The 14,436-nt window shown below is 43.7% G+C and overlaps 1 protein-coding gene across 1 annotated transcript in view; it reads left to right on the top strand.

Moving 5' to 3' along the window:
- The window catches only part of MAPKAP1 (MAPK associated protein 1), a 408,697-nt gene that overhangs the window by 16,625 nt on the left and 377,636 nt on the right, over positions 1–14,436 (top strand). Inside the window, exons 2-3 of the mRNA XM_056860945.1 lie at positions 8,608–8,932; positions 12,201–12,290. Of these exons, the coding sequence (XP_056716923.1) occupies positions 8,674–8,932; positions 12,201–12,290 (349 nt within the window). The 5' untranslated portion in view covers positions 8,608–8,673. The remainder of the gene's footprint in view (positions 1–8,607; positions 8,933–12,200; positions 12,291–14,436) is intronic.

The raw sequence follows: 14,436 nt of genomic DNA, 5'->3' as shown, positions 1-14,436 counted from the left end.
AAAGCCCCAAATTCTTCAGCTTTCTTTCACAGAAAATGTGTTCCATCCCCTTGATCATTTTGGTTGCTCTTTTCTGCATCTTTTCCAGCTCTATGAATTCTTACCTATTTATGTAGTACACATGAAGCTGCCTTATACTGAATCAGACCCTTGGTCCATCCAAGTCAGTATTGTCTACTCAGACCGGCAGCGGCTCTCCAGGGTCTCAGGCAGAGGTCTTTCACATCACCTATCTGCCTAGTCCCTTTAACTGGAGATGCTGGGGATTGAACCTAGGACCTTCTGCATGCCAAGCAGATGCTCTACCACTGAGCCACAGCCCCTCCCCGTACATGGAGCTCAGGGTGGCATTCGTGGTTCTTTGTTCAAATATCCTTTCTGAGATGTGACATATATACCGGTATTCCAAATGTGGTCACACCATCAGTCTATACAAGAGCGTTACAATACTGACTTTTATTTTCATTTTCAGCCCGTGTCCTAATAATTCCTGGAGTAGAATTTTTTTTAGTTTCTGCCACACACCGAGTTGACATTTCTATAGAATTATCCACCAATACCACAAGATCTCTTTCATGGTTAGTTTGTTATTTCAGAGTCCGTCAGGGTCAGGTTAGGATGCCCACAAGGCATCATTTTAAACCCCATTTGCTAGACTTTTCCGTCCTCACCCAGTTTGAACAGATCCTCTTGGAGATCTTCACAGTCCACTTTGGCTTGTACTGTCCTGAATGAACTTGGTGATTCCTTATCCGCTTGCCTGTCCCGTGGCTGAAGGAGAGTCGACAGTGTGTGTATACTCCACGAGGCATGAGCAGGTTTAGCATGCAGACCATAAACAGCTTGAAGTCGGGGTTCAGCATGGAGAGACTACGGGAAAATAAATAAATAAGTAACATTCTTGCATCTGCCGTTACATGTTATTAACTCCCTTAGCAGACGTTAAATCATTTCAAGTACAATAGTAGTGTGGGAGGTAAATTAACTAACCATTAACAATCTTATAAATACACAATTAACATGCCAGCATTTATATGACACATTGATGGGGCAGCAGTAATTTTTGATTGGGAGTTTGCAGGCCTTTAAGGTGCTTCAGGCTGCTGCTTATGGAAGCAAGTTGCTCACAGCTTGTGAGTTTGAGTGGCTTTCTTCCTTTCTGCCCTATTCCACGTTGCAGAGTGGCCCTATGGGCAGGCTGTAGGTCAACAACAGAGCTCCTGCCCTGCCCACAGAGGCCCGGTTCGATCCCAGGCATGCCCAGTTAAAGGATCTCGGGCAGAAGCTGTTGGGGCAAGACCTTTCTCTCCTTGAGGCTCTAGAGAGTTGCTTATCAGAGCTATCATTAATGAGATAGATAGCCCAATGATCTGACTCAGTGTTAGACAGCTTCCCTGTTCATACGCTTCCATGGGACAATATGCCCCAATTGCTTTGATGCTTCCTTAGAGGCTGAAGCGGTTTTGCGTTTCTTTAGCACAAGGAAGCCTGAGATGTTAGGAAGACTCCCCATTCTCCTAGAAGTTATTTTGGTTTGTTTGCTTCCTCAGAAGATTTCCAGAGGGGAAGAAGGTTGAGGGGCTTGCCTGGGGCTCCCTAGTGAGTTGAGACTTGAATCCAGGACCTTCCAGATCCCCGCTTGTTCTCTGCCCTCTGCGCTGTACCGCCTCACCAAATGTTGGGGGGGGGGGGGAAACTGCAAACCCGTTAATGGTAAGGTTTTCGAGTCTGTATATTTCCGTCTACCTGATTGGTTAATCAATTGGTGAGAAGACATCCTCTGTAAAAAAGAAAACAAGCTGTTAATTGGCTGACAGCCCTCTTCCCTCCAGCGTGTTGATTGCGTTCCGATTTGGAGAGAGTCGGCGAGGCAAGGTTTGAGACTGAGCCCATCAGTCTGTAAAAATCCAATCCGGCGTTCATACCCGGGCGGCTCTGCCGTCTGTGTCTGTAGAGCAGGTTTGTCACCCTTGAAATAAGGTGCTTTCGATAGCTTTCATCCACTTAATACAAATATTCATGATGCCTCGCCACCAAGTCTATCGGGCCCTAGCAGGGGTTCGCCAAGCAGTAGGGTCTCGAGGGGATTTAGGCATATTTAGAGGGAAATGGTGTGTGGCTTTGCAGTTCCCAAGACAAGCCCACTCAATGCTTTTTCTCCCTTCTCTGTGGTTTCATTTTTACATCATGGCTCAATTTATAAGCAGCTTGCATTTCTTTCGTAAAATATGCATCTTAGCCCCTTCTGTTTCTGTGAACGCATGAATCTGCCTTATACTGAATCAGACCTTTGGCCCATCAAGGTCAGTATTATCTCCTCCGACGGGCAGCATCTCTCCTGTGTCCTAGGCAGTGGTCTTTCTCAATATGTACTGCCTGGTCCTTTAACTGGAGGTGCCAGTGATTGAACCTGGAAACTTCTGCATGCCAAGCAGATGTTCTACCACTACTACTACTCCCCTGTGTCTTTTGTGGATTGGGGGGGGCATAGTAATGAAGAACAGAAGCATGTTATAAGAATGGCTTGTGTGGAATCTGGGAAAGAAAAGTAGTAATGGATATATGAAACTGCCCTTAACTAAGCCTGTCTGTTGGTTCTCCCTCAGGCTCTAACTGGCAATGGCTTTCCGGGCTCTCAGGTAGAGAAAGGCCTTTCCCTGTGCTTAAGATCCTTTTAGAGATACCAGACATTGAATATAGGACATTCTACATTCCAAGCAATCTGTGTGATTCCCCATGATCCTCTAGTGTATCCTTTTGAACACGAGACCTGCCTTCTGCTGAGACTATTGGGTTATCTAGCTTAATATTTTATCCTTCAAGGGCTAGCAGCACTCCAGGATCTCAGCTTGATAAGGCTTGCTCTCCACACTTTTCACCAGAGATGCTAGGAAATGAACCTGGGATGGTCTGCACACAAATCATGTTCTCGGTCACTGAGACCCCTCCCCCCCAACTTAGAAATACTATTCTTTGTCAGTGCTTCACCCAGTACCTGCTATCGGAGACCCTTATAGTGGAGGTTCCACTTTCTACATGCAAATCAGGTGCTCTACCGTTGTGCTACAGCCTTCCTTCCCAGGAAGTCTATGGTGAGACCACACTTGGAATCCTGTGTACAGTTCTGGTCACCAGATATTACAGACCTTGAGAAGGTGCAGAAAAGAGCAACCAAAATGATTAGGGGACTAGAGCAACTGCCCTATGAGGAGCGGTTAAAAGGCTTAGGGCTGTTTAGCTTGGAAAGAAGGCGGCTGAGGGGAGACATGATAGAGGCCTATAAAATTATGCATGGTTTGGAGAGAGTGGACAGGGAGAAGTTTTTCTCCCTCTCCCATAATACTAGAACACAGGGTCATCTGCTGAAGCTGGAGGGTGAGAGATTCAAAACAGATACAAGGTAGTATTTTTTCACACAATGCATAGTTAAATTGTGGAACTCCCTGCCCCAGGATGTGGTGATGGCTGCCAACTTGGAAGGCTTTAAGAGGGGAGTGGACATGTTCATGGAGGAAAGGGGTATTCATGGCTACTAGTTAAAATGGATACTAGTCATGATGCATACCTATTCTCTCCAGGATCAGAGGAGCATGCCTATTACCTTAGGTGCTGTGGAACACAGGCAGGATGGTGCTGCTGCAGTCGTCTTGTTTGTGGGCTTCCTAGAGGCCCCTGGTTGGCCACTATGTGAACAGACTGCTGGACTTGATGGGCCTTGGTCTGATCCAGCAGGGCTTTTCTTATGTTCTTATGAAGTCCAAGTCTGAATCAGGAAAAGGTTGGATTCCATAGGCTGTGTACAAACTGAAGCATATAACATAATTTGTGCCTTTTTATTATTTTGTATAATTTTGTTTTGATTTCACTAGTTGTGGCAAGAAGTGGACAGCTCTGCTGGACACTGGAATCCCTCACCTTCTTCTGCCACCCTTCGGGCTTCTGATGTTAGTGGATTCTGTTTTTTTAAAAACCTGTCCACCAACTCCTGGTTTTATCTTTGGTGTGACTCAGCTGTTCCTGGTGACATTTTGATGGTTTTACTTAGGATGGTTGTTTTTGCTGGGATTGTTATTCTGTGGTGTTGTCGCTTTCCTATCCAAACTTGGTGTTTTATATTTTATAGCTTGTTGTAAGCCTCTCTAGGTACTATTTTAATAGAAGGGCAGGCTAAATATTTCTCAAATTAAGAAAGAAAAGCAAGGGCAACCAAAGAACATTGAGGGTGTGATAGTATGTATGTAACTTTCTGAGCATCTCTCTGCATCTCGCTTTGTTCTTTGTCCATGTTTCTCACCTCCCTCCTACTTAGTTGATACCGAAACACCCAGCTTGGCTCAGTCTTTGCAAGCTTCTTGGTCTGGGTGTGCTCTGCAGATGTTAAAAAGCTTGGGTTCGATTGTATGTATGTGTGGTAAACGGTCCACAATGATCTTAGTTGCCAAACATTAAACATCTGCTAATGACCAGCCCTGGGACAACAGCCTCGCCTTCTCTTTTTACATTAAAGCAATTATAGCCCAGTGAAAGAAACTGGACTTCCACGATGAATGGATGCTCAATTCAGGCCCAAGGAAAAGAAGCGACTTTAATCTCAGCACCTTCGTTCCCAGATCTAATTAGCAGCACGGGCCTGGGGATCACTTTCCTCCTCTAGAGGAGTCCTTGGTGAATGAAGAAATACTGCTGAGTGTGTCACTATTCCAGCGGGCTCTCTTTCTTTCCTCTTTTATGGTTCATGTGCCAGCTTCTCAGCAATAAGTCGCGGAGGTGGAAGCAGATGGTATGAACACTGTGGCTGAGGATGATAATCAGTGGTGGGGTGGAAGAGAATGACGATTGCTGGGAGGAGGGCTAGAAAAGGCGTGCAGGTGCTAGACTGGCAAATGTGGGGTCAGAGATCTGGGGTTTTTTTTTCCAGTACCTCTCCCCCAGGTGTGTCTTATAGCTTCTGAAGCTCAGTGGATAGCAGCCTGTCCAGGGCCCTTCTGTTCAGTGGCACCTTTCCAGTGGAACTTCCTCTCAGCCAACTAACATTTAGGAAAAAGAGCAAGGCTTGGTTCTCGCATGCAGCGATGTGTGATGGTGGCATGCTGAGCTGAAAGGATTGTACCACCGCAAACACAGGGGGATAGAGACTATGCATTTGAATGTTCCCCTCTCTAAGTAGGAAACTAGCAGCATAGGAAGCAGGCCAACAAGAGCTTCTTCCCCCAGTGTTCTGATTTGCTATTGCCTGGGATTGTTTACATGCAGACCGCAAAGAAGGAAATGGTTAGGTATAGCAAGTGAGAGCACTTTTAGTCTTAATGGATTTCCCCCCTTTTTGTATGACAATAGATTTGCGATTGTGCAATAAATATTGTTTACTTTTTATCCTGTAATTTTTTAATCAGCTTTCTTAGAATTTTGTAAATATATTAGGATACTTTGTAACAGCCTGTGGCTATACAAATAAACCCACTTGACTCGACTACATGCAGTGATGTGGGTTTTGGAGGGAAATTTGAATTGGAAAACTTTAAATTCCAATTAAAATAAAGAATTTAAATATGTAAATAGCATTAGCAAAAGAAGGCAAATACACCATGTATGAGCACTGGGGTTTGCCCATGCTTCATGGCCCCCATTCAGCTGATCTAAAATGACTGATTAGATAGACTAATTTACATATGAGGTCCTTTCATTGCTGTTTACATGGGAAAGCAGTCAAAACTTGCATTCCTAAAAAAAACAAAAAAACTTGCATTCCTTGCCTACAGTGTAGAGTGGTGCAGTCCATTTTACTTCATTCTTCTGCATGTGCATATTCCTAGACTTTCCTAGTCTGTAGACTTTCTTTTTTAGGCCTAGTTCTCACAAGCAGAAGATGAGGTAAGTTGGACTCTGGACTGTACCACTTCAGACCGTAGGTGAGAGGTCATGTGGTGTGATACTTTCTTGTGCAACAATTAAATCCCTACACATAAAAAACCAGTATGTCAGAGAAAAGGCAAGCTGTGAACCACCTCTGCAGATTTCTCGTTGTGTATGTGCAGGTATCGGGAGGGGGTGTCCACCTAGCTCAGCAGCGTCAACTCTGATTTGACTGTGGCTTTCCAGAGTCTCAGGCAGAGAAAAGTCTTTCTCCATGCCTGTTACCTGAGATCCTTCAACTAAAGGTGGCAAAGATTCAAACCTGGGGTGTTCTATATGCAGAGCAACTTTTGTTATGCAGCTCTAAGCCTCCCCATGGTCTTCTAGGGCATCCAGCTGAGCTCTAGCCTAGCCTTAAACTGAGCCAGACCATCAGTGCATCTAGCTCAGTATTTTCTCCTCTGACTGGTGGTGACTTTCCAGAGTCTTAGCCTGAAAAGGTCTCCTCTCAGCTTCCTTTACTGGAGGTGCCAGTGACTGAACCTGGGGCATTCAGCAAGTAAATTATGGAGTCCACCATCAGACTGTAGTCCTTCTCCAAACTTAGAAATCTGAATTTTTTTGTTTGTTTGTGTTGTTCCTCTGACTTTTTAGGTGGAGATTCCAGTCAGGGACCAGCAGAATTTAAAGCAGGTACTCTATTACTGAGACACAAGCTGTGGCATGAGAAGCTGCAATCATGTAGGAGCATTCAGTCATGTGAGTTCCCACCTGTAGTCTGAAATGATAAAGCACAGACCGAGGTTTGCCCGAGAGTACTTCTCCAGGATCCGATGCAGAGAAGGTCTGCTCCTTGATATCTTTTAAGAGGAGGCCAGGCCTCTGTGCTGGAAAGTGAGTGTTCTGCTACTGAGATGTGGTCCCTCCCCAGTTGTCAGTGATCAAAATGTACTGTGTGCACACAAATATTGTTAACTTTTTTTCTTTAGAGCCCTCCTCAGGTCCAGAATAGATAACAGAAGTCAAGCATAAAACGAAATATGTGCGTTTTCAGTCTATTGGCCAGTTTCTAAAAAACCCTCCTGAAACAGTAAAACAAAGGGGACCGTGGCCAATTTAAATTAATGACCTCTTTCACTGGTACTGATTCTTGAGAGGTACCTGAATATAAAATACACCTATGGTATGTTAGTTGAATGGCCACATGTCCAAACACATGCATAATTTGTCCATTCTTTCAGCTTCTCTGGGGCTTGTAGGCAGCATACAATGTTTTAAAAGGGATCTGAGATTGTACACCTTTCAAGAAGGACTCGCACGTCAAAACAAAGTATAGACGACTGGAGAAGGCAATGACAAACACCTTGTAAACATAGTCTTCCTAGTCAATGTCATGATCTGATGTTACCCCATGGGGCAGTAATGACCCATTGTTGGCTCAGGAGACTACCTTTACCTTGCATCTGTTTTACTTATTAAAAATTTTCACCGGTTCCCCCCTCTCTTTTGAAGTGCTAACTTATGTTTTTTAAATTTCGATCGTTAATATAAAGTAGTGCTTATAAAGAAGAAAACTGTACACTTAATAAACATTACAATATTGGTTTCAGCACAATGTTAGAACATGATTAAAAAGTTAATTAAGAATTACGAAGCCCAACATTAAATCACCATTTAGACACTACTATAAGATATTAAATATTTGCTAATATACTGTTAATAACACTGCTGATAAGACACAGGATGTTATAAGGCACATTTGAGACATGGCTCAGACAATGGTTAATGGTGTTAAGACATCGTTGAAGACACTCAAAACAACCATCAATAATATTGTTAGGAATACTGTGCTTTGCATTTTCTGTTCATAATGTTGAAATGGTCCATCCAGTCTAGGGTGTCTCTACTAGCACCAGGGCACATGCCTGCAGAAACATGCAGCAGGCCACGAAGGAGGTAGCCATGAGAGTTAAATGGAACCTCAGTGTTCAGACATAGTGTGTCTCTGATTGCCAGATACTGGGTAAGATCCAGACTGAATTTTTCACTGATGGAGGGCACTTGTTTCAGTTGGACAGAGCATGCCTGCCTCTTCCCCCTCATAGCAGCAGCCCAGTGATATCTCTGAAATGCTGCTCCTGGGATCAGACAACCCTCAGGATTGGCATGGTATGGAGAGAGCAGACAGGGAGAACCTTTTCTCCCTCTCTCATAATATTAGAACGTAGGGTCATCTGCTGAAGCGTGAGAGATTAAAAACAGATAAAAGAAAGTATTTCTTCACACAATGCATAGTTAAATTGTGGAACTCCCTGCCCCAGGATGTGGTGATGGGTGCCAACTTCGATGGCTTTAAGAGGGGAGTGGACATGTTCATGGTGGAGAGGGCTATTCGTGGCTGTTAGTAAAAATGGAGACTAGTCATGATGCATACCTACTCAGGATCAGAGGAGCATGCCTAATATATTAGGTCCTGTGGAACACAGGCAGGATAATGCTGCTGCTGTCGTCCTGTTTGTGGGCTTCCTAGAAGCACCTGGTTGACCACTGACAGACTGCTGGACTTGATGGGCCTTGGTCTGATCCAAGCTTTTATGTTCTTATGAGAAATAAATTGGGGGTCTGCAGCAGGAAGAGCGAGAACCATGTTGAAAGGGGGAGATGGCCAACAGGCATTAGTTGATCTCCATGAAGATATGCAGACAAACTCTTTGATTTTCTTTAAAGCGTCCTATGTTATGCTGTCATTTTTAGGCACTCGTGTAGCTCAGCATGGAGCAGAGAAGATAGTAGGAGAAGGTGGAAGAATTCCCAAACAGGATGGCCTTCTTGGACAACCCAACCATTATCCTGGCTCACATCCGACAGTCGCATGTGACCAGCGATGACACGGGGATGTGTGAAATGGTCCTGATTGACCACGACGTCGACCTGGAGAAATTCCAGCCTTCTTCGGCCAATGGGGACAGTGGCTCAGAAACGCAGGGCAACAACGGCGAGTCTCAGGGTTACGTATACTCCCAATCAGTCGATATTACCTCAAGCTGGGACTTCGGCATCAGAAGGCGGTCAAACACAGGTGAGCTTGTTGTGGGATTGCGTCAGGATCTCTGGAGCTTGAACCAGGAGTCTCTGAATCTGGAACTCAAGCTGGGACTGCATATGTTGAGAGTGTAGAATTCAAGCAGAGCGTGTAATATCAGTTCCTGAGAGTGGCAGGCAGTCTGAAGCCTCTGAATTGGCATTGGGGGAGTGGGTCCTAAGGGAAGGTGAAGGCAACAAGCACTGTTTAAATGGAAGATTTCAGGAGGTACATGGAACATTACTTGGACTAGGCAATTATACTAGATCTCGGTATTTTTTGGGTTGCAATGTCTTTCTTCAGGGGGAAAATATCTGATAGTACCGATAAAATGCATGTTACGGTTATAGAAGGCTAATGATATATGTGTTTCATGTGACCATCCTACAAAAAGCAACATGTACATAGCTATAATCATCTTTCCTCCTGAAAATTCTAAACATATTGTCTTGGATACTGTGAAGTGAGTGGATTCAAGGAATCCCTGTCCAATGCAGTCCTTTGCATGCCTCGAAAGGAGGAGGGGAACACATGGAAACAGTGGGGGGATGCAGGCGTAGAGTGGGAAACTGTAGGACACACACACACACCCTGCACACAAGCTCTTGCTGCATTCATAGAAAAGCTCACCCAAGCGATGGTGGGGGGAGATTTTTGACTGTTACCCTTTTGTACTGTGGAGCCCCCACCCCACTAAATCCCTCACCATTCCCATTGGTCCCTCAACTACAAGAGCAGCTTTTTAGCCACAGCAAGCTGTAGGCACCTTAGCAGAGAGTTCAGGAAAGACTCTCTGTAACTTTTAATTCATCCCCACCATCAGTAGTTCAACTGTTGACTTTTTTTCATGTGTGTTAGAGCTGTGGTTCCCAAACTTTTTGAGCACTTTGCAGGAGAGAAATTCTTCACAGAGCATTAATTTTCGCCTAGCACCTATATACTAAACTGAATGACAGTAGCATTTTTCTTTCCAATCTTTTCACGAAGCGCTACGAGACATTTCGCGGAGCACATTTTGGGAACCGCTGTGTTAGAGGCTCTCATCTTGTGTTTGGTTGGTGGTTGAGAAATCATTCTTTCACCTTTCCTCTTTCATTCCGGTGGAGACAGCGATTTACTGTTGGACCCTCCATCATATGTACACATGCTGTCCCCTAAAATCTTCATAATAAGCGAAAGATGGGAAGGGACCCTGATTCGGTTTTCTTATCAGTAATACAGACAGCTAAATTTCAGCGTTTCGGAAGTAGTACAACACCACCTAGAGCTCAGAAGTAAATTCTGCTGAAATAAGCAACCTTGCCCAGGTTTCTATGAACAGAAATCAGTGTTTTAAGAAAACAAAATAACCTAAAGCTGTCACTAAAGCTTCAGGGAGCGGGGGGAGAGAGTGCAGTCCCCATTAACCACAATTAAGCATAAAGACAAAAGCCTATCAGTGGGTCTCCACAGATAAGCCTGGGGCCCGCTCATGTGATCCCACCTTCTCTTTCTTGCAGCAACATAATCTGTTACTCTTCTGTATGTAGCAAACCATAGTTTACCATTGAATCCAACTGGCTGACTGGCTTGCGTTTGCCCTGGAAATCAGGATTCCCAACTCAGTCGTTGTTCAGCATCCTTGTTTTCAGGGCAAATGCAAATCGTAGTTGGCTGTTATCAGATGCAATGCAAACATCAGAGGAACTAATTGTCTCATGACAGGAGAGAGGAGGTGGAGTTGCTCAGGTGAGCCCCATGGTCCCAGGCTCATTCTCGCAGTGGCAAATGTCTGAACCCACTCTGTACCTTAGTGTGGTACAACTTGAACTTGGTTATTCGTGCAGCACAGAGCCATGGTAGATGTAACAAGGGCACTGTTAGTGCACACTCAGTCCTTTTTACTCAAGATGCAAAAGTAATCATATGGTATTTTACATCAGCCTCGTTGGACCAGAGAGCCCTCTTGCAAGATGGGGACTTGCAATTTTTTCTTGCATGCAGCCACCTTTTTTCCTTTCTCTGCAAGATGAGCAGATGCACAGGTCAGACCGCAGGGCTCCTGCATACCATAATAGTTGCATAGAAAAGGGAAATTTGGGAGGTGCAGCTTGCTACGCAGGGATGAGAAAGAGGTACACCTCCTGGAGCCCCCTCTGCTGTGCAGCAATTAGAGACACAGGAGTCCCAGAGTCTACTTTTGCATCCGGTAATTCTCTCCCTCCTGTTATAGTATCTTAAAAGACGGAGAGCCTGTTTCGTAAGCACGTTTATTCAGACATAAGTGTCTCTGATTTCAGTTGGTCTTGGATTCTTAGCATGTGTGCTTAGGATCTCATTTCCAGCTTAAGCTTGCTTAGTTGGTCGATAAGTCTCTCTCTCATTTACACACAAAAATATATATTTCATTTCCCACGGCTGTTTCATTCTCTTCCTCTCTTTTATTCATCATAGCTGCTGTGCTAGTTTCTAGCAGCCTGTGCCTTTTGAGGCAGTCTTCCTTACCAGGTTATTAAATTGACATTTTTTTGTCTCCCAAAATAAATCTGACATTAAAACATAGGGAGAATTTAAGGAGCCAGAGGAGATCCAGCCTTTCAGATGCCAATATTTCACCTATGCGAGCATGTCCTGTTTGGCGATGTAGAGTCGAAAGATATGTAAAGCGAAAATGCTGTTCATTTTTTAAGATTTGACTAATGTTTGTGAAGATACAAATCATTTATTTTTACTACCTATAAACTGTTTCGGCACACCGAAGAAAAAGCGATGCTAATTTATATAGCGTTGACATTTTATAATTTTCACGATTTTTTTAGATAAAGGATTTTATATTTAAAACTTTAATAGTCTAGTCTGAGTTCATTTATCTTTAATTTTTGAAACGGGGAGAGTAATTCATAACAGTAATTTTATTCCTGTAATGTAATATTCACTTCAGTTCATTTGTGCATTAAAATTCCTTCAAGACCGTTATTAATGATTTATATAATGAAATGTCATATTAATCACAGAAGTTTTCACATTTTATTATTCTCTTCCATGTTAATACTATCTTTATGATCTCTATTAATGTTTTATATCCTCTAATTTCAATTATAAATCAAGAACATTTTCATGTTTTTGTTGGTATTTGCTTTTCAGGGGTGCCACCTTTAAAATTTTATGACTCTTTTCCCCCCCACTCTACATGTGCTGTATAAAACATCTTTATTCATAGAAAGGTAGTTAATTATGTCTTTGTTTATAGTAAACTTTCATTGACAAACTTATATTTCTTTTCAAGCTCAAAGACTAGAACGGCTACGGAAAGAGAGACAGAATCAGATAAAATGCAAGAATGTGCAGTGGAAAGAGAAAAACACATCCTATTCAGGTAAAAAAGAAATATTGTTCTCAATTATTTGCCAGGCTTTAACATTGCAATGGTTGTTTCATTTACAAAATCATTGGTTTGTGAAATTTCATGTAAAAAAAAAAAAAACAGCCACAGTTGCTGTAGTGACACAGGGTAGAAAAAATAAGAGGGGGAAAATTCAAATTCCTAGGCATTTCATCAAATCTCTTTCATATTGTGGTCTAGGGAACCCTGGGGTCCCTCAGTAGCATATTGGGGGGTTCCATCATGAAATGATCAAGAACAGTGACCAAGCTTCCCTGAAGGGCTACTCATAGAGTTGCCAGGTACCCACTGGCACCAGAGTGTGTGTGTGGGGGGGGGGGTTACTAGCCGTAAACTGAGGCCTTGGCCTGGTTCGCCATCAGCACATTGACATTACTTCCAGAAGTGACGTCATCACATTGCTGACAACGGGGGAGATGATCTGGTATTTGGGCAAAACCTCTATGGCAGAAGCTGTTTTTACCATAGAGTTTTGCTTCAGTTTATGGCTGGTAAGACCTGAACAGCTGAACAGCACCTGGGAGAGGGGGCCCAAAGCAGGGGATTCCCTGCTTCTGGCGGGGGTCTGACAACCCTATCTGCTCATCAGCCTCTACAAGCTTGCAGGGGAGTATTGATTGTTATTGAGTGCTCTTTAAGTTCACACGGGCACTCAGTGGGCAATTACAGACTAGCACCAGACCTTAATTTGCCTGTTCTTGACAAAGCCTCAGGCCTGCACACACCGTTCTTCCCTTGTCTCTTCATCTACTGTCCTTCTCCCTCCCCCCTTCCATAGATTTACTTCATTTGTGATCCCAGCAAGTAACACCCAGCAGGCCTGGCTTGTACCCCATAGGAGCTGAGTGTGGCCGCCCTCCTGGAATATAGATCCATATAGAATTCTATAAGACACAGCAGCTTTATGGCGGACATGTAGAGGTTCTTTGGCAGTTACCCTGAAGCAGGGCTACCTGTTCCCGTTACTTTCCAGCCCTCCAGTTAAGATCTTCCTCCCAAGCCCTACTTTCTGACCTCTACCTGCAGAGGCGAGGCAGTTGGCAACTAGAGACAGGGCATTTTCAGTGGTGGCACCTCATCTGTGGAATGCCCTCTCGCTTGAGGCTCACCTGGTGCGTGCTTTATTGTCTCTAAGGCTCTAGGCCAAAAGTCGTTGTTTTTTTACCAATCTTTTAATTAAGAGGTTTTATACTTTTTTGTTTTATGGTCTGCCTATAGCCTGAGGACTGGCGTTTTGTTTTGTTTTAGGCTACTTAATGGTTGTTTTCATGCCCATGGCATGTTTTGATTGGCTTGTTCTAGTATTGATAATTAGTGTTTTTATTTGTGAGTTGCATCAAGCTGGTCTCTGGAGGGTAGGCATATAAATCTCCTAAATAAGTACAGCAGACAGGATTGTCTGATGGCAGAAAGTTCAAAACCTCTGCTGTAGACAAAAAAAATATTTGCAGTTGAGGGGGCAGTTATGTAGGGCTGTCATCAAAAAACATCAAGGCTACAAATACCTTGCACATTACCAAATGATGATAGGCAAGAGGGAAAAACAGTTGTCTTGTAAAGATGCCTTTTATCAAGTCAGCCCAGTGATCGAACAATGTCAATATTGTCTACTCTGACTTGTGCTGGTTTTCCAGGGTCTAGGGCAGAGTAGGGTCTTTCCTAGTTCCATTTACTTGGGATCTTTTTGAATGGAGATGCTGGAGACTGAACCTGGGACCTTCTGCATGGAGTTTGTACTAAATGTCACTTGTGATGCCTGAATTCATGAACCATAGTTGTTAAGTAGCACTGCCCCTCGTGGTTGTCTGGTCACAGAGACAGTGGTAAAAGGAGAATAACTTCCCTCCTGGGGAGGCAGAGAGGTGGGCAGAAGCAGGCAAAATGTAGTTTATGCACAAACCAAGGTTTGTTACAGGTTGACTAACCAGGGTTTGTTGCAAAAACCTGGGTTTGTAAGTCTGAATATAGGTCAACTTTCTCAAGCTTTACTTTTTGCATCAAGCATTTTGCTATCCATATTTATTCCTAGTGTGTACAATGCAATTTAATGTTGCCAATTACCTGGGTATGTCATTGTAGGAGCACTTGTAGTGTGTGTTTTGTGTTAGTCCTTACTTTG

The sequence above is a fragment of the Euleptes europaea genome, chromosome 14 (genome assembly GCF_029931775.1).
Source record: "Euleptes europaea isolate rEulEur1 chromosome 14, rEulEur1.hap1, whole genome shotgun sequence".
Taxonomy (NCBI): domain Eukaryota; kingdom Metazoa; phylum Chordata; class Lepidosauria; order Squamata; family Sphaerodactylidae; genus Euleptes; species Euleptes europaea.
Note: the sequence above shows the minus strand (reverse complement) of the source record. Positions and strands in the feature narration are given on the sequence as shown.